The following is a 23,753-nucleotide window of genomic DNA, read 5'->3' as shown; positions in this document are numbered from 1 at the left end:
CAAAGTTTAAAGTCAACTCTGTCTTTGCAGACAGGAAGCAGTCGGTCATTGGTGCGGCAGCCATTTCCACATCAGATCTCTATGTGCCAAAGATCAGACAAGCAACTCATTATGTCAAAAGTAAAAATAAACACAAAATTAGAACAAAAACATAAAGACAAACAGAAATTGCATGAAATCTCGAGAACTTTAATTTAGTCTATTCAAACAAGGTATTGATACTGAGAAAGAGGAAACAGATAAAACAAAAGACACTGACAGACTCTTATGTCCTATAGCAGTTCAACTAAAGGAAAGTCACAATGAACAGGATAAAAGACCTCTGTAATTGATTTAATCAATGACTATATGATCTTTTTTGCCCAGTAGAGATGCAGCAGCAAAGAGAAACACCCATTTAAATATACACTCATCCATAAAATCTTGTTTGATCTCGAAGAGGAATATAAAAGACTCTGGGCATTATTACTTCAAAAAACAGCTTTCAGAAGTAGAAGGAGAGATGACACTGTAGAAAGTGTAACTCAAAACTGTCTTGAAAGCCTTAAGGGATAAAAATGAAAGATCAACAAAAGGATGAAAAATATAAAAGGGCTATGCAAACTTTTACTTTACTCTTTTACACCAATGACTGTAGATCCCTTTTATTTGGACTCTAACCTTATAGGTCCTGATGTACCACATGAAGAAGTTGAAAGGACATAAAATAAAAGATGGAAAAAGCAATTACTCTAAACCAAACATTCAGCAAGGAGGTCTATACTATAACACAAATTTTAAAGTACATTGAGAAATCAATTATAAAATTATCTGAAAGAGGGTAGGATACAAATGCTTAGAAAAATATTATTATTATTATTATCACTATCCCCAAAGTGACTAAGAAGATAATGATGGCTTTATATGCCTGCTTTCCAAGTTCTACAAAACATTCTTGGTAAACGTATGAGAATGGAACAGGAAAATGTCCACAAATAATATCCTACTGCTGATCAAGATATGATCAGCATAAAGATATGATGGTCACACAATTGATCAAAAGTTAAGAGAATGCAAGATTCCACAGTGTTTATTGACTATAAAAAATCATTGGATCTAGGAAGGTAAAAGGCTGACTAAAAGGCTCATCTTCAATACAATGCCCCCCATAAATATGTCAAACTTATCAAAGATTTTTTGAAAAATTTAACAATAGATTACTTTGTTCAAAAGTCCTTTGATTATTATCTCCAAGAAAAACATAAAACAGGGAGACCTATATGTCCCTCAAACATGTTTGTCATCATAATAAAGTTCAATGGTAAATACCCAATACATGGTGAAGCCCTCCAACTGCTCCTTGTAGTAGATTACATTGCACCAATATCATCTATCCCAGGGGCACTGAAAAGCCTCCTAAGGAAGATCCAAGATGACTCAAATTTAGCTTCATTATCTACACAAAAGATGAATCATGCCTGTTGTCCAGATTACAACATGAGTTAGTTATATGAACAACCCATAGAGCCAATCTGTAGGTACAATACCTTGGCCAAACCCAACAGATGAACAGTGAACTAGGCTCAAAAATGAATAGAAGAGTAAGTTGGATAGCCTCTGGTGAAATTCCATAATGCTCTTAATTATTCCAAGCTTTTCCCTTAAATATCATATCATGGATGAAATTCGTAGACTACTACAGACTCCAAAGTTTCAGATTACCCAAAGGGCAATGGAAAGATAATCAACAGATAGCCCATATGCTACAGGTAGATTGTTATAGATGACTTCTGTGAAGTTATGAACAATAATCATACGGAATGAGAGGATAAGGATGGGTTGCGATCTGTACCAGTGGAAGGAGTACCCACAATAATTACAATCCCATTTAGGTAGTGAAATAATGATCACTTTCCCCTTGTGTCAACTTTTGCACTGAAATCACCATCCAAGTCCTAGTTCCAGGACTTAGTTTGGAGGACATTCTCATGTTCTTCATAAAATCTTCTACTTCTTTCTTCTTCCTCTGAAATAGATACTGGCATATAAACTGCAATTATTTTAAAAGTGGTGTCTGTTTATATATTGTATCAACATTAACATGGTGATAGGCGAGGAATATTACATATGCTATCAGATTTAGTAATTTTCTTAAGAAAATGACTATACAGTAAGAGCAAGAGGCATCAACAAAACTTTAAAACAAACAAAACCAAACAGAGCTGGTATAGCTTAAAAATTAATCATCAGTAACCAATTTCATAAGCCTTTACAAATTCTTCCAGGTTGATTGTTGGAGACATATAGCCTTTCACCAGATTCCTATTTGAAGCCCTTTCAGGGCAGTGAGGTGGCATGGTGGATACAATGTCAGGCTTGGAGTCATGAGGACCTGAATTCAAATCCAGCCTCAGACACTTATTAGCTATGTAATCCTGGCTAAGTTACTTTAACCAGGATGGCCCTAGTTCCTTATCTGTAAAATGAGTTGGAGAAAATCTTAAATGGGATCACAGAGAGTCAGATATGACTGAAATGACTCAACAACAACAACCAGTTTCCTAGCCCCTGTCCCAGCCTGTATAGAAAAGGCATCAGATGAGAGAAACCATGGTTATCTCCATTCTACAATGAAGCACTGGAGAAGGATATCAGTAAAGTTGAATGCAGGAAAATTTTAATCAAATTTTCCATTTCTTTGTTGTGAGTCTCCTGTGTGCCCATCACCGTGTGCTAGGTAGTGACTAAAAATCTTTCTCTTTGCCCCATCAACATTCCTGAAATTACCACAACTAATGCTACTTCTTAAAAGTGGATGAAGACAAGTACAATCTCCATGAAGGATGCCATTTACTGTATAAGAGGCAATCCAAATATGAAGAGGCTCAGCACCAACAGTTTGATCACTAGGTAATGAAATCTATGTTCATGATGATGGGAGGAGACTTGTGGAAAAAGTGTCAGAGGATGCTAAAAACCAGAGTTTTTAGGTCTCAGGAAGTGTGTCTAAATATATGCCGAATTTTGTCATTATTATGAAATTTCTATTTACATGAATTTTTGCTATTTTATTGTTAATGATGTAAAAAAATGCTGATGACAACGTCAAAGCTAGCATTTGTAAAACAATCAAATGCGTGTGTTTGTGTTTGTCTTTCATTGATGAAGAAGACCATGCCATCAGAGAAATAACGACATGACTTGCACTTGACTTTGTTTTGAGTGAGGGAGGCCTGTGCAGGTCACCAGCCTCACTTCTCCTCCAGAGCCATCTGAATCCAGTGACCAGATATTTATCAGGATGACTGGAGATGACCCAGGCTGAGGCAATTGGGGTTAATTGACTTGCCCAAGGTCACACAGCTAGTGAGTGTCAAGTGTCTGAGGTGAGATTTGAACTCAGGTCCTCCTGACTCCTACACTGGTGCTCTACTCACTGCACCACCTAGCTAATAAAATGAGTAACAAATTGAGAATATCTCAAATTTCCTTTGGAACTCTCAATATTGGTGAAAAATTGACCGAAGGAAATAAGCAGATCATTTTGGAAAGAAAAAAAGGACAGAAACATAAATTTAAAATTCTTACAATTAGAAAACACAGAGAGAAAGAGACACATATATCATTGTTACTAAGATGGTCAGTGATAGATTGCTGAGTGTATTTGAGGAACGAGATCAGGCCAGCCATCTCTTGATTTCTCACCTACCTTTGAACTTCTCCATCATGCTCCTATGTGAGATCTCTTCTCTTTCTTCCTCTTGCTTTTGTGTCTTATCTTTCCCTATTAGCTTCTTGAGGGCAAGAGTTGTCTTTCTTTTTTGGATTTGTATCCCCAGCACTTAGCACATTGCTTGGCACATAGTAGGTGCTTAACAAATGTTGACTGACTGACTATGATATCTTTCTTTTCTGAGCTCCTTGGTTATTATATATCTTAATCATTTATATCACAACATTTAGAACTTAACCATATATTTCCTTGCACTGGTCTCTTAATCATTTCACATACTGAAATCTTGCCTTGAAAGATGGAAAACTTTTTATAGACAAAAATGGTATATGCTACTTTTCTTATTAAGCCCATCAATGTATGCCTTTTGGAACATACTAGACTTTCTAGCTAGTAAAAGATCACTGGCAAACATCCCTTAGTATTAGCTTCAAAAGTAAAGGCAAATACATAAAAATGATTTACAGTGGACATATGGTTTACTTAAAAATCTTTGACCCCCTCTAGTGCTAAGGAGTGGGAGTACAGTGCCTGGTGAAAAAATATTTTAATGAACCCCTGCTTCTCCTACTAACAACTGTTAAAAAAAAAAATCTCAGCATAAACAATAACATAACTATAGGCTTTACTTAATATTAATATGGGATGGACAGGTGATTTTCACTTCAAAAGTAACTTCTATGTTGCATCTATATGAAAGATGCAAACAAATCTTACTGAAAAGCAAATTATTGTACAAAAGGACAATAATAAAGTACTTTATAAACACCACAAGATTTTACTTCACAATGAATTCAGTAAAATTTGCTTCTACCTGACAACAGTACTTATTATTAAATTAAATTAAAATTATAATAGACATAAATAAAAATCAATTATTATTATTTGTGCTTTGCTGAATTGTTCCTGTACTGCAATACTACTTTAAATATATTTCTGGTCAAAATGAATACACAATTTATTTTTTTTATTATTTTATTTATTTTTTTAATGTTCTACAATCATTATGATAAAACTTAGATTTTTACCCTCTGCACCTACCCCCTGCCACCCCACCTCCCTCCCCAAGACGGCATACAATTTTGTATAGGATCTACATATACTTTCCTATTGAATACGTTTTCACTATAGTCATGCTATGTAAACAAACTAAAATAAATGGAAGAAATCATATAACAAATCAAAACATAACACACACACACACACACACACACACACACACACACACACACGATGTGCTACATTCTGCAAATGAATTCCACAGTTGTTTCTCTGAGTGTGGAAGGCATTTTGCCTTAGAAAACCATTGGGAATTTTTTTTTTTAAGTTCTTGCATTATTACGAAGTTTCAAGTCTACCAGAAAAAACTCTCGCACATTGTGGTTGTTGCTGTGCACAGAGTTCTCCTGGTTCAGCTCCTTTCACTCAGCATCAATTCTTATAAGTCCTTCCAGGCCTCTCTGAAGTCTTCTTGTTCATCATTTCTTATGGCGCAACAGTATTCCATTACATTCATACACCATAATTTATTCAGCCATTCCCCAATTGATGGACATCCCCTTGACTTCCAGTTTTTCGCCACTACAAAGAGTGCTGCTACAGATATTTTCATACATGTGGGACCCTTTCCCATTTTTATGATCTCTGAACACACAATTTAGACATAAAGGGTGACATCATAAGCAAATTAGGAGAGCAAGGAGTGGTTTGCCTGTCAAATCTATGGAGAAGAGAAGAATTAAAGACCAAACATGAGATGGAGAGCATTAGGAAATGCAAAATGGATAATTGATTACATTAAATTTAAAAGGTTGTGCACAAACAAAACAAATACACCCAAGATTAGAAGGAAAGCAGAAAGATGGGAAACAATTTTTAATGTATTTTTGATAAAGACCTCATTTCTCAAATGTATAAAGAACTGAGTCAATTTTATGAGAATGCAAGTCATCCCCCAATTGATAAATGGTCAAAGGATATGAAGAATCAGTTTTCAGATAAAGAAATCAAAGCTGTCTACAGGCATATGAAGTAGTGCTCTATATCACTATTGATAAGATAAATGCAAATTAAAACAACTTTGAGATGCCACCTCACACCTATCAGATTGGCCAATATGACAGAAAAGTAAATGATAAATGTGAAAGAGGATGTGGAAATTGGGATATTAATGCACTATGAACTGATCCAATCATTCTGGAGAGCAATTTGGAACTCTGCCCAAAGGGCAATCAACCTGGGCATACCCTTTGATCCAGCAATACCACTACTACTGGGGGGAGGCAGGATGCATCTCCAGTCATTCTGATCTATATCTTGCCACTGGATCCAGATGGCTCCAGAGGAAAGAGTCCTCCCTAACTTAAATCCAATTTACTTGAAAGTCATATTATCTCCTTCCTGATGTTATGGTCTTTCTCGAGAACAATGAACAAACAAAAACAACAACCACTGCTAGGTCTGTATCCCAAAGAGATCATAAAAATGGGAAAAGGACCTACATGTACAAAAATATTTATGGCAGCTCTTTTTTTTGTGGTGGCAAAGAATTAGAAATTGATTGGGAATGGCTGAACAAATTGTGGTATATGAATGTGATAGAATACTATTGTGCTGTGATGAGCAGGTGGATTTCAGAAAAACCTGGAAAAACTTTTATGAAATGATGCTGAATGAAGTGAGCAGAACCAGGAGAACATTGTACATAGTATCAGTCACATTGTATGATGATCAACTATGATTAACTTAGACCATTATATTGCTGAGAAGAGCTAAGTTTATTCCAAAAGACTTGTGATGGAAAATGTTGTCCACATCCAGAGAAGGAACTGGAGTCTGAATGTAGATTGAAGCATACTATTTTCACTCTTGAAAAAAAATGAGACTTTTAATTTTTGTTCTATTTCTTCTTTCACCATATGACTACTATGGAAACAGGTTTACATGATTGCACATGTATAACATCAGATTGCTGTCTTGGGGAGTGATGGTGAGAGAGAGGAAGAGAAAAAAATTGGAACTCAAAATCTTTTAAAAAGTGAATGTTGAAAACCATCTTCACATGTAATTAGAAAAAAATAAAATGCTATTTACAAAAAAAAATTTGATTCACCAGTACAGTTAAAATAATTTTGCAAATTTGTCTATAATTTTTATGCCATTTTCCATTGCAGAGGAAATGCCGTAGTTGGCAGTTAGGTGGAGCCACCTGGAATGAGGAAGACCTGAATTCAAATCCAGCCTTAGATATTTACTAGTTGTGTGATCTTGAGGCAGTTACTTTACCTGTTTGTCTCAATTTTCTCATCAGTAAATGCTGGGGATAGTAACAGCATGTAGGTACCAGGGTTATTATGAGGATCAAATTAGATAATAATTGTAAAATGCTTAGACTCAGTGCCTGTCACATAGTAAGCATTATGTAAATGTTAGCTATTATTGTTATTATTATACAGGAAGATATTGGACTAAATTGCTTCTGGATTCAACTTCCGTGCTGACATTTTGATTCTGAGATGAATGGCCATTATCAGAAAAGTTAGCTTCTATTTTTTAGAAAACCATTTTGCATTCTAAAGCATTACAAATGCTCTGCAAGGGTAAAGGTCATTGTAATTTTTATATTTCCAGTGTCTAGTCCAGTGGCTAGCCATAGGAAGTATTTAATAGGTGCTTGTTTGTTGATTGAGAAAGAGAGGTGAGGGCCACACATGATACCTGTGTCTAAGTGCCTGCAGAGCTGTCACACAGAAGAGAGTTTAGATGGAAGGCAATCAGTGAATTGCAAAATGGCAAATTTAGACTTAATGTTGGCACAACTTCCTAAATTATTAATTAGTCCTAATTAGGATACTGTCCAAAATTGGAATAGATTTTTTTTATCTATTTATTCCTCACTAGAAGTCTTCAAATAGAAGCTGGATAAGATATGTAGTACCAAATACTTAGAGCTGTAGTGGGGATTATTTTTCAGGTCTAGTTTGGACAAGATGGTCTCTAAGGTCTTTCCTACTGTAAAACTATTATTTTGTGATTTGGCATGATTATAATAAGACCTGGAATATTGCAGAACCCCCTAAATAAGATGCACTATCTTGCTATAGAGGAAAAGCAAGTGGATGAAGAACATGTACAGGCAAAACTATGATATTCAATACACACACACACACACACACACACACACACACACACAATCTTGGATAGATAATGCAAAGGAACAATGAGATGGGTCCAGAAATAAACAAGAGGAGGACAGCAAGCTGTTGTCTTTGTGAAATTGAAAAGTTCTTTTAATTATTATAAGCTGTTTTTTCTTCTTTTTCTTCCTCCTCCTCCTTTTTAAAAAGGGGCCCATCTTTTAAAAAACCAATATTACTTAGAGACAATGGAGTAGTGCATGGTGGGCATGAAAAAACTTTGTTTGCAATCAATTTCACAAGCAATCAGCCACAAAGGAATATATAAAAGATATCATCAAATAAATACATCATCAAAAATATGTTGCTAATGACTACAGGATGAGAGCAAGGGCTAGGTGTCAGCCTACATAGTTCAATACTGGCCTCACAAAGTTAAGAAAACCCAGGGAAAGCCCTATCAGATTTGGTGGACCCCTTGTGACAATAAGCATTAATTCTCTCTCTGGGACTACCGTATCAGGGGTGGGCTAGTATGCAAGGTTACCTGGGAGAAGTCAAGTCTCAGTGAGGGCAAGCAAATGGAAAGAATGCAATAAAAAAAGCTCTAAGATAAAGAGAAGTTTATGGACTATGAGATAAGAATTCCAGAAGGTAAAGCAGAAGAGGTGAGTAGGGTCTCAATGACATGAGTGGAGCAGACCTGAGATGGATGGGGATGAGAAAATGGGAAGTAAAGGTTGGGAATAGTTTGTTCCTGAAGGGTTGATGATTGAAAAATACCTGTTTCTTTCCCTATCCTTGCCTTATTCAATGAGAAACTGATTAGTAATCAAAGTCCTACCACCTTGTAGTTCTTCTGGGAAAATTGGAAAGTAGTATTGCAGAAACTAGGTTTAGCCCAATGTCTTACACTATAAGATAATCTCCAAATGGATGCAAGATGTATATATAAAAGGTCACAACATAAACAAATTAGAGGAGCAAGGGAAGAAAAATATCTACTACAACTAGGGATAGAGGAAGAGTTTATTATATAATACAGAACAAAAGAGAATCTCAAAAGATAAAATAGTCAATTTTGATTACATAATATTGAAACATTATTGTTCAAACAAAAATAATTCTGTTAAAATTAGAAGAGCAACAGTTAGTTAAGAAAAAAAATCTCTACAGCCAGGTTCTTTGATAAAGGTTGAATAACCAAAATACATAAGGAGCTGATTCAAATATTTAAGAAAATGAGAACAATGGATAAATGATCCAAGTATATGAACAGACAGTTCTCAAAGGAAGAAATCTAAGCTATTAACAGACATGAAAAAATGCTACAGGTATAATAAGAATGTAATGGAATATTATTGTACTATAACAAATGATGAGGGAGGGAGAGTTTCTGAGAAACACAGGAAGACTTTTGAACCGATACAGAGTAAATTGAGCTGAATCAAGAGAACAATTTATACAGTAACAAAAACAAGAAAGAAGAAAAAAGAAAGATCATAAAGGCTATGAAAAACTTAAGAACTCTTATCAATACAATGACCTGCTAGAAGACTCATGTTGAAACAGGCTACCCAACCCTGACACAGAGGTGATGAACTGAAGGTACAGAAGGAGACACATATTTTTGGACACGGCCATTTATAGGGATTTGTTTTGCCTATCCATCTTTGATACTAAGGTTCGATTTTTCTACCATGTAGAGGGAGTTGAGAGACAAGGAGGAAGGGGCTACATAGGACTAATAAAATGGCAAAAAGGGAGAAAAAAAGGAAGCATTTTAAAAATACACAGAAGAAACTAGGTCAGCAGAACAAATAAGCAGGACTGTCCTGACAATGCCATGTTGAATTTATTATCACTTAAAAAAAGCAAGTTTTAAGTAATAAAGATTTATAGCTTTATGTATAACACTCTATTCTACTTTGACTATAGAAATTCTCATCTTATTTGTTATTTGTTAAGTTCAGAATGAAAAAAAAAAAGAATGCTGAGATAATAGGTAGAAAGCTGGATTCAGAGTTAGGAAGACCTTAGTTAATTCTATTTCTGAATTGAGCTTCTAGTGTGATCCTGGGCAAACAAATCATTTTACCTTATCAGTCAGTACTCCAGGGAACCCTTAAGACTATAAGCTACAGAACAGATGCAATTAATAAAGGTAGTTTCCTCAGTGGAAGGTCCCTCTACCAATGAAATCACAGATCCCTTGGGTGGGAAAAAAGGAAAGGGAAAAGAAAAAAAGAAAAAAGACTAGTAACTAAGCTTTAGCCTTCTTCTTTCAGTCAGTACAAGAATCAGAGCTCAGAAAGCCTTGGGACACACCAATACATGCGTAGGGCATCCCTTTGAAGTTAACTGGTTTGTTAAAGGAACAATGGGTCTCAATAAAAGGTGCCAGTGCTCAATCAGTATGAATACATAAGTAGATTACCCTCCAGGTCAAGAAAAGGCCTAAGGGCCCTGTATTCATCAGGGATATTAACTCTAAAAAGCTATTTAGTTTTTATTTCAGCCTAAGGTTGGGATTTGAAATCAGGTCCTCAGTTTCCAAACCCAGTGATCTTTCCACTACGTTGTCCAAGCTTCAGTAATATAATCAGTCTAGCACTCTCAAGAGAATGCCTCTTAGAATGCTTACTGGCCTTCAATGACTTTTTTCTCTTTCAAGGCTACCTTTGATATGGACTCAACCTGATTTCACATGTATTTAAAAAAAAAAAAGAAAAAAGGAAGGGACAGGAAGGAGACGCCCCCACAAAGTGTCATGCCCTGGGCTCTAAAGATTGCTTTGAATTACTGCTGGGGCACAACGTAACACAGCCGAAATCACAGAAATCCTCCTGCTCGATGAAAAATATTACAAAATTGTGGTGAAAAGACAGTTCCCTGGATTCAAACTTTTTTGAGTTCATGGGGCTAAGTTTTGGAATAAATGATTAACTGCTTCTTAGGGGGCAGCAAACAGCTGATGATTTCCTCCATTCAGCAGTTCAGTTACCACTGAGCAAGTTTAGGCAAATATTTGTTGGCCCTTTGCCCACGGTCATTAGAAGGCATACAACTACTCTTTGATACATGTTTTAAACTGTGGACAAACAGCAACTAAAACATATTATTTTCAGTGGTTAAATGCCCTTGAGTAAACATTCCTCTGTAATATCCAATAGCTGGATTTGAAAAATATTGGCATTCTTACACCACTACAACATAAGGAAAGATAAATAGTCTGCTACTCATTAGGGTCAAAAGTAAGGAGGAAATGCTTCTCCTGCACTGGCAGATTTTTCCAAAATTATCTGACCTAATGTCTTATAGGGTAAGTTTTCTTAGCATTAAACAATGTTCTCTTTGTGATAGATCCAGACAAGCGTGGGGTGGAAAGTTCCATTTTGGTCCTGAAAACTTCGGGTTTTTTATCATATTAAATACAGGAACAGCCTATTTAAGGTCAGGTTTCTGATGGCTTCAAGCTCTCAATCTGGAAATACGTAAAAGGACAAGGCTTTAAGAAGCCAAGACAGGCAGTATGAAGCTTATGCATTTTAAGTCTTGAGGTTCTCACCGGGGTCTCAGGCTATAATTTCATGTGCATTTCTAACAAGCTTGATGGTTTTGCTTTCCTAGAAACAAATGGTTGGAACCAAAGGTAAAAGAGAACTACTGGAAACAGATATGCTCCATGAGAAAGGCAGACAGAATGAGCAAAAGCACAGCAGTTTGGGACTATTCAGCATATAAGTTAAGAGGTCTTTTGCCCCATGCATGCACCATGGTACCTGCTGAGGGGAACAATATATTATGGCATAATTAAATGATGGATACATTATTTTATTATGCAAATTTTATTAAGCAATGAACCATGACCATCATGGAATTAGATTCTGCCTGTTCTATTTCAGATAGCAATGAAATTGAAAATTTAATAAAAATTGGTGGTACAAAAAAAGCTTTACATTGTGTTAACTATCTGAGAAATCCATTCTCTGACAGTGCCTGATAAATGAGGGATTATAAAGCAAATTATTTTTAAAAACAAATTATTCTATTAGGAGAAATGTATTCAGTTGTTTTATTTTTGGAGAAAACTAGATTCTAGCAAGATAAACAAATACTATATGATTATGTGGAACAGACTGAATATCAAATAAAGAAACTTAAGATTCAAAGTTAGCATATTTATGAAAAATTGTTTTTAAATATTTAAGTTTAGATTTGCCTACCAAAATTACTTTTCTAAAATAAATATTGGAGTGATATATTACTCATTTGATTAAATTTCTATTTTACTCACTTGCAAAAAGTGAAAAATAATCTTTAGCCAAGAGCATGAACATGCTAAGCTCATACACAACTGAACAACAATTCCTTTTTCTCAATATTATTTGAAAAAGAAAGTTGGAACAAGAGGAACAGAGAAAAAAACACTTCACTTAGTTTACTACCCATATACTCTACACATTTGCATACTGAAATCCAAGACTACAAGTATTACTACTGCCTGTCCTGTGAATTATTGGCTTCTTCTGCTCCAGGTATTATGATGTCATACCTAGCTGAGCAGCTCTAGTGAGCAGTTTGTTCCCTCCCTCTTCACTCATTCTCACTTTTACTACTAAAACTAAGTCTCTTCAGAATCATATTCTGTCCATTATCTGGTACTGGCTTTGCAGCCAGAGGACCTGGGATCAGTCCTGCTTGTGTGACACTGGGCAAGTCCCTTAACTTTCCACTTCATTGTACATCTGTAAAATAAGGGAGTTGGATGATATGATCTCTTAGATTCCTTCTAGCTCTAGATCTACGATCCTGTGTCCTATCAACTGGGAAGGGGTGCCTGCAATAATTCTACAAAGGAAATTGCCATCTTTTCCACCCATGTATACTGATTAACATATACCTGGACTCTCTACTGAAAGATAAGTTTTCCAAAGCTAGGATACTATTTCCAGGTCTGTTACCAGAAGTTGTGTCTTATACAATTTAAAAAGCTTATGATAAGGAATTGTAACTGCTAGGGACATAGCCAAGATAGGGAAGTAGAAAGACACATATACACTAGCTCTTCCCCCACAGCCCATAAAATACCTGTAAAGAAAGACTCTCAACAAATTCTAGAGCAGCAGAAGCCACAGAACAACGGAGTGGAGGAGATTTCCAGCCCAGGATGGGAAAGGTCTGTCGCACTGGATGGAGCAGAGCCCAGCCCAGCCTTGGCCGTGTGGCTCCGCACTGGTGTGGCTCTGCACTGGGAGGAGGACCCGAGCAGGCCTCAGGGGTGGTATCCACAGCCTTAGTGGCTTGCAGATCCCTTGACCCACAGGTGCCAAAGGTCAGTGAGAGGGTTTTTAAGCTGGGCGAGAAGGGAGCAGGGTCTTCCCATAGCTCCAGCCTCAGGTGGCAGCAGCAGAGGTCCCATCCAGCCACAGCAGCTGCCACAGCAGCCCCCACAACAGCCAGCATCCATTGTTGGATGGTAAAATCTCTGGGGGTACTGAGCAGCTGATCCTTGCCTCAGCCCTGTGTGGAAGCCCTGCCCTCACCTAATGCTCCAGGAGGAGTTGAGTAGCTGATGTTTATCTCACACTGAATGGTGGCCCTACCTCCACCAAAAGCCCCTGGGGGAATTGAGCAGCTTATCTGAATCTCAGACCCCAGTGATGGCTTGGTGGAACTGGAGGCCAGGTGGTTGTGTAGAGGAAACTCTACTACTCAAGATTCTGGGCACAAAAGTTTCTTGTTGCTCCCAGACCAGTGTACATGCATGATTGTGCCACCTTGGAGAAACTGAGATCTTTCAGATCCCCAGAGTATACCTGACTCTTGACAAAGGACCCAAAAATCAAGTAACTGCTTGGGAAAATGCCCAAAAAAGGGGAAAAAAATGACTATAGAAAGTTACTTTCTGGGTGAACAGGTATGTTCTTCCATCCTTTCAGATGAGGAAGAACAATCCTTACCAACAGGGAAGAACATAAAAGTCAAGGCTTCTGTATTCCAAACACCCAAAATAAATATCCAATGGTCTCACCACGGAAGAGCTCAAAAAGGATTTTGAAAATCAAGTAAGAGAGGTGGAGGAAAAACTGGGAAAAGAAATGAGAGAGATGCAAGAAAATCATGAAAAGCGGGTCAACAACTTGCTAAAGGAGATCCAAAAAAAATGCTGAAGAAAACAACACCTTTAAAAATAGGCTAAATCAATTGGCAAAAGAGGGTCAAAAAGCCAATGAGGAGAAGAATGCTTTCAAAAGCAGAATTAGCCAAATGGAAAAGGAGGTCCAAAAGCTCACTGAAGAAAATAGCTCTTTAAAAATTAGAATGGAATAGATGGAGGCTAACGACTTTATGGGAAACCAAGAAATCACAAAACAAAACCAAAAGAATGAAAAAATGAAAGATAATGTGCACTATCTCACTGGAAAAACAACTGACCTGGAAAATAGATCCAGGAGAGACAATTTAAAAATTATGGGACTACCTGAAAGCCATGATCAAAAAAGAGCCTAGACATCATCTTTCATGAAATTATCAAGGAAAACTGCCCTGATATTCTAGAACCAGAGGGCAAAATAAGTATTCAAGGAATCCACCAATCACCACCTGAAAGAGATCCAAAAAGAGAAATTGCTAGGAACATTGTAGCCAAATTCCAGAGTTTCCAGGGCAAGGAGAAAATAGTACAAGCAGCTAGAAAGAAACAATTTGAGTATTGTGGAAATACAATCAGGATAATGCAAGATCTAGCAGCTTCTACATTAAGGGATTGAAGGGCGTGGAAGTAGGACTAAAACCAAGAATCACCTACCCAGCAAAACTGAGTATAATACTTCAGGGGAAAAAATGGTCTTTCAATGAAATAGAGGACTTTCAAGCATTCTTGATGAAAAGGACAGAGCTGAAAAGAAAATCTGACTTTCAAACACAAGAATGAAGAGAAGCACGAAAAGGTAAACAGCAAAGAGAAATCATAAGGGACTTACTAAAGTTGAACTGTTTACATTCCTACATGGAAAGATAATATTTGTAACTCTTGAAACTTTTCAGTATCTGGGTAGTTGGTGGGATTATACACACATACACACACACACACACACACACACACACACACAAACACACATACATATAGAGACAGAGAGCACAGGGTGAATTGAATAGGAAGGTAAAAAAATAAAATTAAGGGATGAGAGAGAAATATATTGGGAGGAGAAAGGGAGAAATGGAATGGGGCAAATTATCTCTCATAAAAGAGGCAAGAAAAAGACTTTTCAGTGGAGGGAAAAAGGGGGGATGTGAGAGGGAAAATGTAAAGCTTACTCTCATCACATTTGACTCAAGGAAGGAATAAAATGCACACTCATTTTTGTATGAAAACCTATCTTACAATACAAGAAAGTGGGGGAGAAGGGGATAAGCAGGATAGGGGGGGATAATGGAAGGGAGGGCAATGGGAGGAGAGAGCAATTAGAAGTCAACACTCTTGGGGAGGGACAAGGTCAAAAGGGAGAATAGAAGTAATGGGGGGCAGGACAGAATGGAGAGAAATATAGTTAGTCTTACACAACATTACTATTGTGGAAGTCATTTGCAAAACTACACAGATATGGCCTATATTGAATTGCTTGCCTTCCCAACGGGGATGGGTGGGGAGGGAGGAAGAAGCAGAAGTTGGAACTTAAAGTTTTAGGAACAACTGTTGAGTGTTGTTCTTGTATACAACTGGGAAACAAGAAATACAGGGTAATGGGGTATAGAAATCTATCTTGCCCTACAGGACCAAAGAGAAGATGGGGATAAGGGAAGGGAGGGATGTTAGAAGGGAGGGCAGATTGCTGGTAGGAGTAATTAGAATGCCTGGCGTTGTGGGGCAGGGGGAGGAGAGAGATGGGGAGAAAATTTGGAACTCAAAATTTTGTGGAAATGAATGTTGAAAACTTAAATAAATTTTTAAAAAAAGAATTGTAACTTTTATAGCTCTCCGAGTGAGAAATTCTCTGAAAGCAAATGAGCAAGTTATAGTATATGACTAGGATGGAACAAATGATGAGCCTGATGATCTTAGAAGAACATGGACAGTCTTGCATGAAATAATGATGAGCAAAATGTGCAGAACCAAAAGAAGTCTGTATATAGTAACAGCAACATTGTTTTAAGAACTTTGAGGAAATAAATAATTTTGACTATTATATATATTCAAATTAACTACAAAAGACTTATGAAGGGATATGCTATCTGTTTCCAGAGAAAGAACTGAAAAACAGAAGTCTGTATTATGATTTTACATACATATACATATATATATGCGTATGTAGGATATGTGTGTATATGTGTGTATATATATGTGTATACATACACACATATATGTTTATATCTAATGGTAGCCATCTTTAGAGTGGAAGGTAGGAAAAAAAGGAAAAAAATTACATGATAATTTTATCATACATTTAAAAGGAATAACAAGTTATACCTAATAGATTTGCAGTTTCATGTGCAATTCATCTTTTATTTGTATTTATACTATGTTATGGAAATGCTTGTTTTATTCTATAAATTGAAAATAAAATAAATAAAAATGAAAAATAGAAAGCTAATGTAATAAGCCTATTCATTTCTATAGAATCTTTGGTTGGTTACTGAACAGCTTCTCCTTTTAATTCACAATCAACTTAAAAAACAAAGATAGAAAATGAGGAGAAGAAATGCTCGTTTAGTCTGACTTTTAAAAATGTTTTTCAACGGAAGACCATCATCACCACCAATACCAGACATTTACTGAATGCCTGGAAATAGTGGTTTTGTGGCGCTATGATGGCATTGAGTTATGATCATGTATTAATGAATATGAAACAGCATTGTTTGGGGAAAATTTGAGGCTTAGTATATCTGCATTTTTCTTTGTTCTACAGTATAAACGACAAAATTAAATTGATCATCCGCACCGTTTCCAATCTACCTTTTTGCCATTTCACATTAATTCCACTTAGATACTATGCATTCCAATCCGACAACTATTAGTTGTCCCTTGATGTTCTGATATCTTCTTCACCTTGCCTGTAATATACCTCTTTCTCATATCTTTGTTGAGAATACTTTTCTTCCTACAAGGCTCACCTCAAAGAATTATAGATTTAAGAGCTAAAAAAGCTCAGTAATCAGCTATTCTAACTTCTTTCATTGTACAGAACTGAGGTTAAATAATTTGGTAAAAGTCATACTCCTCCTAAATGACAGATCTGGGATTCAAAAACAGATCCTTTTGACTCTAAGTTCAGTGCTATATCCACTCTCATTCTGACACCTCCATCAATCATTGTGCCAGGAAGACTTCCCTGATCCCTCCAGCTAAAAATGTGCTTTCCCTCCTTCTGCATCTCTAGAGGGCCTTCTCCAGATAATTCCCAATCCTCTATTACCTACAACCTGATATCATAGTAATACTACAGCCTGCCTATCTACCCTCTGTTAGAATGTGAGCTCTGACATTTATATTTTTCATCTTTTTATGCCTCATGCTTAGCAGAGGGCCATGCAAAGGACTAGGTGATTGCTAAAGGTAAGTGGATTGAATAAGTAGCATTCCAATTAACAACTTAAAACTGCTATTTCTTAATAGAAAAAAAAGTTTCTGTCTCTGTGTGTGATCATCATCCGACTCAATCATTTGTTTTTTCCCTCTTCAATTTTAATTCTGGTCTTCTTCTAAGTATTGTTATTTCTATTCTGGTGATAGTATTCTATGAGATAATTTCCAAATAATAAATTTTGCTCTTGCAAATATTTTACTTTGAATTAGATTTGTAAAATGAAGAAGCACAATTTAAAAACCAGCAACACTTATATTAGAAAGAAATACTTACCAAGTGTTCGAAATGGTCTCTTATTTGGTTGATGGGAGAAGAAACCAGGCTTCAAAGCATTTGAAATCACAATATCAAAAACATCTGTAAACTCATTCCTATATGACAATGAAAAGGAGTGAAATTTCCAATGAATGTGTTGTAAATAACTGGATGAAGTTTATAAACTTAAAAAACAACAACCCTGAACCTTTATCATTTGTCCAATGTAACACTGTGGCAACTAAAAGCAAACAGACCATGTAGATCACTGAACAACACTAACGTACTATGAAAAGAGAAACATTTTCTTTCTTTCTCTCCATGACAGCAACCCTTTGAAGTATAATCAGTCTCACCTTACAAAGAGGAAATTGAGCAAATGGCTTACCCAAGATGAACTGAGCAGTAAATGACAATACTATTCCTGCTATACCAATGTCTTATTTAAAGATGATCAGAGGAATTTCAACATGAGGAATTCAGTATAATCCAATAAGCATTTATTAAGCATCTATTATGAGCTAGGTACAAGGGACGCAAAGACAAACGAAAACAATTGCCCTTAAGAATCTTGCACCATACAAAAATGTGAATAGGGGCTACTGGGAAGTAGAAAAGGCTTTCAAAGACCATGTTAAAAAGAAAAAAAAGACCAAACAAATGGACAGCTTAAGAACCACAGAATAATGTCTTAAAATAACCAAATAATTGATCATTGCACAACCATTTATTAGATGCCTGTTGCTGTGGGAGACATTGTAAAATGCCTATAAACTATAAGGTACTACATTAGTACAGTTAAATTAGCCAAGATAGCCTGTGCTGCCTCTCAGTTTGATGAGGTTGAGGCTTGAGAATGGATATTAGTTGGGAAACCACTGAAGACCTCTGGCTCTTTTTCTGCTATAATGGACATTTGAGAACGGAGATCTAATAATAATAGTCAAAAGTGTAAGAGAGAATGTTATATTGCTTGCATTCTCCATTGTTGAGAGGGGACCTGGAAGAATCTTAAAAAACAAAACAAAACCCCCAAACACTAAAAATAATAAATAAATAAAATACTAAATTAAAATAAATAGAAATACTAAATACCAAAATAAATAACACTAAAATAAAAATAAATGGAAATAAAAAGGAAGAATGTTACCAATCTGCTCTTCTTTTTCTTCCTTTCTGTCTTTCTAGATTTATGATTTCACTGCTGTTCAATGAATTTGGAGAAATTTCTCCTGTCAATGCAGATAAAACTAAACAACTTTCTCTGGTTCCTGCTTCTATGTATCTGTTGTATTCCTGCCAATTCTAGTTCCTTTCTTAGTTTCATTCTACTCCTGTCCGATTATCTAATTCCTACTATGCCTCCACTCTCACTGCTTCTGTTATCATTTATGCTGGCATGCTGCTCTGTTGCTTAAGAAGCAAGGTATCACAGATGGAAAACTTAGGGAACTTGCAAGAATGGGAGCACATGAAGAAAAGGTAAGCATATAGAATTACACAGGCCTTACGACATTTCAGAATTGAAAATTCTAGAATGTATTATTAAAGAGATGGCATATAAACACGTAGAAAGGGAGTGGTGATCATAAAGGATAGGTCATCCCAGATGTTCCTCTTTGGATGGGGTTTCTAGACTGTCTGGGGAGAGTTGTAGACAAAGCATGTTAAGAAAAGTATTTGACAAAAGGTGGAATAACATGGTTTAGATGTTGGTAATTAGGTGGAATCAGAAATGGTTGAATAAACAAACCCTACAAGTTAACATCTAGGTGAAAGGATGCCTCTAGTGAATTGCCCCCAGGCTTTCCTCTGGTCTTGTACTGTTAAGACCTTTTCCCTGTTGTTGGAGAGGTTGAAGCCAGTGAATTGCTTGAGCCTGGAAGTTCTGAGTTGCAGTAGGATTAAAACTGATCAGGTGTCCACACTAAGTCCAGCACAGTCCAAAGTAGAGGGCTAACATACTGCCTCAAAAGGGGCAAACAGACCTGTGTTAGGAAAAGCTTCCTGCCAGCATAGCAGAGATAGGAAGACCCAGTATCACATTATGTATGTATGCATACATGTATGTAAGTGTATGCATTATGCATGTGTATAACTGCACATGCATGCACATATATATTATGCATTTTTGCATATAGACTTACACTCTACCCATTTTTTCCCACCTTTGTGATTTATATTAAGGAACTGGTGTTAAACTGACCAAATCTGCAAATGACATGAAAATGAAAAACATAGTTAAAAAGTTGAATGTCAGATCAGAAAGCAGAAAGATCATGAAGAAAGATGAAGGGATTGCATCTAAAACTACTAAATTGAATAGGGATAAATGTATAATTTTATACTTAGATTCAAATAATCAATTTTATAAGTACAGACTTGAATGGAAACCATTTGGGAGTCTTAGTAGATACAAGCTAAATATGACTGAGCAGGGTTACATGGTTCAAAATGGCGGAAAAGCTAATTAAGACAAACTTACAGGAAGAGAGAAGTAATGATCCAATTGTAAAGCACCTTGGTCAGAACAAATTAAGATTACTGTATCCAATTCTGGATGCCACATTCTAAGGAGGATAATGGTAGAGCACATTCAGGAGGGAGACAAGGGTGGTGAAAATGATCATATGATGTTACAGGAGAATCAATTAGAAGAACTAGGGATATTTAGACCAGTGAAGACAAAGGCCTACAGGGACATGATCACTAGATATATTTTTTGAAGGGATATCATAAAGAAGTAGGGGCTAGATTTGTTCTTCATGACTTCCAAGAGAAATAACAGGAAGAGTAAATGAGTAAAAGTTACAGAAAGGAAGATTTATGCTTGATATAAGAAATAAGACATAACAATTGGGACTGTAGAAAAATGATTGTAGGTATTCAAATGGAGGCCACATGATCCCCTGTTGATAATGCTGGATCTGTGGTCAGATACAGGCTATACTACATGCTACTGAAGGTTTTTTTTTTAACACTGGGATAATGTACAAATGAAGGAAGATGTGATGTAGTCAATACTTACCCAATAACGTACTCACAGAGAAGCCTGCAGTAGTCACTGTGTGAATTGGTCATTATAAAGAGAACCTTTCCAGCACTCTTCAGCTGATAAAGCCACTTTTTAACAGATTCTGGACAAATTAACAAATATTTTCCTGGATCACTTTTGACTTCTGGGAAATACATTCCAGAGTTTTCTAAAACAAACAAAGAAAGTTGCAAACTACAATTAAATTTTTGTGGTTATCTTAAAAAAACCCTCAGTCACGCTTTAAACAGTTCTGAATATCTGTTCTAAATATGTACCAAAACTTACATATAAAAGAATTTAAAAGTATAGAGAAAGGTATCTGAGGTGACAAAGCCACATTATTATCAATTTCTCTGGCTATCCCCCATGCCTGGAATGCTCTCTCTCCTCATCTCTATCTCCTGTCTTTTTTCAAATCCTAACTAAAATTCCATTTTTTTATAGCAAACTTTTCTCAAACCCTCTTAATTCTAGTGTGAAGTTCTGTTAATTATTTCCTATTTTTCCTGTATCTGGCTTTGTGCATATTTATTTACATATGGTCTCTCCTATTTGATTATAAGCTCCTTGAGGGCAGGAGCTGTCTTTTGCCTCTTTTTGTAGCCCTAATCCTTAGTATAGTGTCTGGGACATAACAGACACTTATTAAATGTTTACTGACTGATTGATTTTTACATAAATATTTCCTGGGTAAAACTAATTCTCGGGCAGTAAGGCTTGGTGGATAGAGAGGCAATGTCTAGATTAGGAAAATTTGGGTTTAAGCCCTACACTGGCTGTGTGACCCTGGGCAAGTTAAGTCATTTAAGCACTTCAAAAGTTTTTTACTCAGATGCTCTCCATAGTAATGAAATCACAGATCCAATTCTTATTTCAATTTTTCCTATGGTAGTTCTTTTGAGAAGTAAAGTGGATTTGAGGGGAGAAAGGGATAGCTACCTGAGGTGCTTCATCAGGCTATGATTAACAAAGGGCTTAGACCTCAAAGAATGGTGTAACTCCATTAGTCAGAGAGGACTCTCAAAAGCAACCTAAGTCTGGATGCCTTTCACTTCTTAAATCCCAATTACAAACATCAGTAATTACCAGACCAGAAAAGAAAACAACTACAAAACAAACTTAAATAGAAAACCTAAATTCAACAATTAGTATAATATGTGTGTCACCATGAGATCATCAAAAGACCAAAAAAAAAAAAAATCCCTGGTAGCACTGTGTTCTCGTGGACATCTGTGGTTAATTCTTTGACTCAGTAAAATCCCAGACGTGATTTAGAGTCATGGTATGTCTCAATGTCCAGTACAACATGGTTTTACTTAAAAATAAAGTGAAAATTCTATTTCCTTCAATTTCTCCAAGAAAAAAGAGAAGATTAAATGGGAAAAGAATTAACAAGAATGTTTAGTGCTCAGAAAAAAAAAACATAAAGGAAAACAACGCTGGATAATACAGTAAAATTATTATGTTCTGTTGAAGGGTACTTGGGCATATTCTTGTCTCCTCAGTTCTTCAAAATTACTTGTAATCTCTTGAAGTCAAAAGATAAGGTGACACAGGTATTATGTGTAACAGATAAATACTCCAATAAGACTTTTACCCAGAAGATATACTAGGTAGACTATTTATGAGAGAAGTACAGTGTAGGAAATGCTTAACAGAGAAACTTTACATTTGTTTGTACGGTGTCAGTACATCACTCTTGAGAACTACCCACTTTCCGATCCTGCCAATGTGTATTTAGTGCCACCTAGTGGATGCTATGCATAAATTTCACACTGAAAAATGAGAGAATAGTCCTCATCTGTGAAGTTTTTCATGTATAAAAAAGAAAAAAAAGGTCATTCAAATTAACATTCTACATTTTTAAAAAAAACTTCAGTGATATTTACTAGTTCTCTTTAATACACTTGAAGGGAATGATTCAATTGTACCTATGTATTCATAGGAAAATAAGAGTGAATCCCCAAATGTCACTTACTCCATCCATTTGTCCAGTTTTTCATCATTAATTAGAATATTTTCAAACAGGTTAATGCAATATTGTTATCAAGGTGATATATCTCCATTTTGTCTCACACCTACTATAGGGACCTACCTAATAATGTAAAGTTCTACTTATATTAATTAGTTGCCAAGTACTGCCATTTCTTATCTTTAAAATATTTGTAACAAGGAAGTGGTCAGAAGCAAAATACTTTTGAGGATGGACAGGTTGAAAGGAGAAAGTAGGATAAAAAGGTGGGGAAAACAGGATAGAGGAAAATAAACAGTAATCATAACTGTGAAAAAATTTTTACAGCAAGTTTCTCTTAGGTTGCATTTCTCAAACATATAAAGAACTGAGTCAAATTTATAAGTATACAAGTTATTCCCAATTGAGAAATGGTCAAAGGATATGAAAGGCAGTTTTCAGAAGTAATCAAATCTATTTATAGTCATATAAAAATGCTGTAAATCACTATTGATTAGAGAAACACAAATAAAAACTCTGAGGTATCACCTCACACCTATCAGATTGGCTAATATGTCAGAAAAGGAAAATGACAAATATTGGAGGGGATGTGGAACTACTGGGACACTAATGCACTCTTGGTGGAGTTGTGAACTGGTCAAATCATTCTGGAGAGCAATTTGGAGCTATGCCCCAAAGCCTATAAAACTATCCATAGCCTTTGGCACAGCCATACCACTATTTGGTCTTTATTCCACAGACGTTAAAAACAGGAAAAGGCCCTATATGTAGAAAAATATTTATACCAGCAATTTTTGTAGAAAAGAATTGGATATTGAGGGGATGCCCATCAATTGGGGAATGCCTGAACAAGTTGCATCATTATGATGGAATAATAGTCTGACAAGCAGGATGCTCTTAAAAAAACCTGGAGAGACTTACATGAACTGATGCAAAGTGAAGTGAGTGGAACCAGAAGAATACTGTACACAGTAATAGCAATACTGTATGATGATGAACTGTGAATGAGGTATTCTCAGCAATACAATGATCCAAGGCAGTTCCAAAGGACTTA

At 36.1% G+C, this 23,753-nt stretch overlaps 1 protein-coding gene across 3 annotated transcripts in view; it reads right to left on the bottom strand.

Annotated features, from left to right (window-relative positions):
- The window catches only part of NT5DC1 (5'-nucleotidase domain containing 1), a 240,582-nt gene that overhangs the window by 83,280 nt on the left and 133,549 nt on the right, over positions 1-23,753 (bottom strand). For all 3 annotated transcript variants that reach the window (XM_072643094.1, XM_072643093.1, XM_072643095.1), the window contains 2 exons: positions 20,719-20,893; positions 17,709-17,806 (listed from right to left, as the gene is read on the bottom strand). In XM_072643094.1, coding sequence (XP_072499195.1) covers positions 17,709-17,806; positions 20,719-20,893 — 273 coding nt within the window. The remainder of the gene's footprint in view (positions 1-17,708; positions 17,807-20,718; positions 20,894-23,753) is intronic.

Source organism: Notamacropus eugenii, chromosome 2 (assembly GCF_028372415.1).
Source record: "Notamacropus eugenii isolate mMacEug1 chromosome 2, mMacEug1.pri_v2, whole genome shotgun sequence".
In the NCBI taxonomy this organism is placed as follows: domain Eukaryota; kingdom Metazoa; phylum Chordata; class Mammalia; order Diprotodontia; family Macropodidae; genus Notamacropus; species Notamacropus eugenii.
This window is presented reverse-complemented; position numbering and strand designations above follow the sequence as displayed.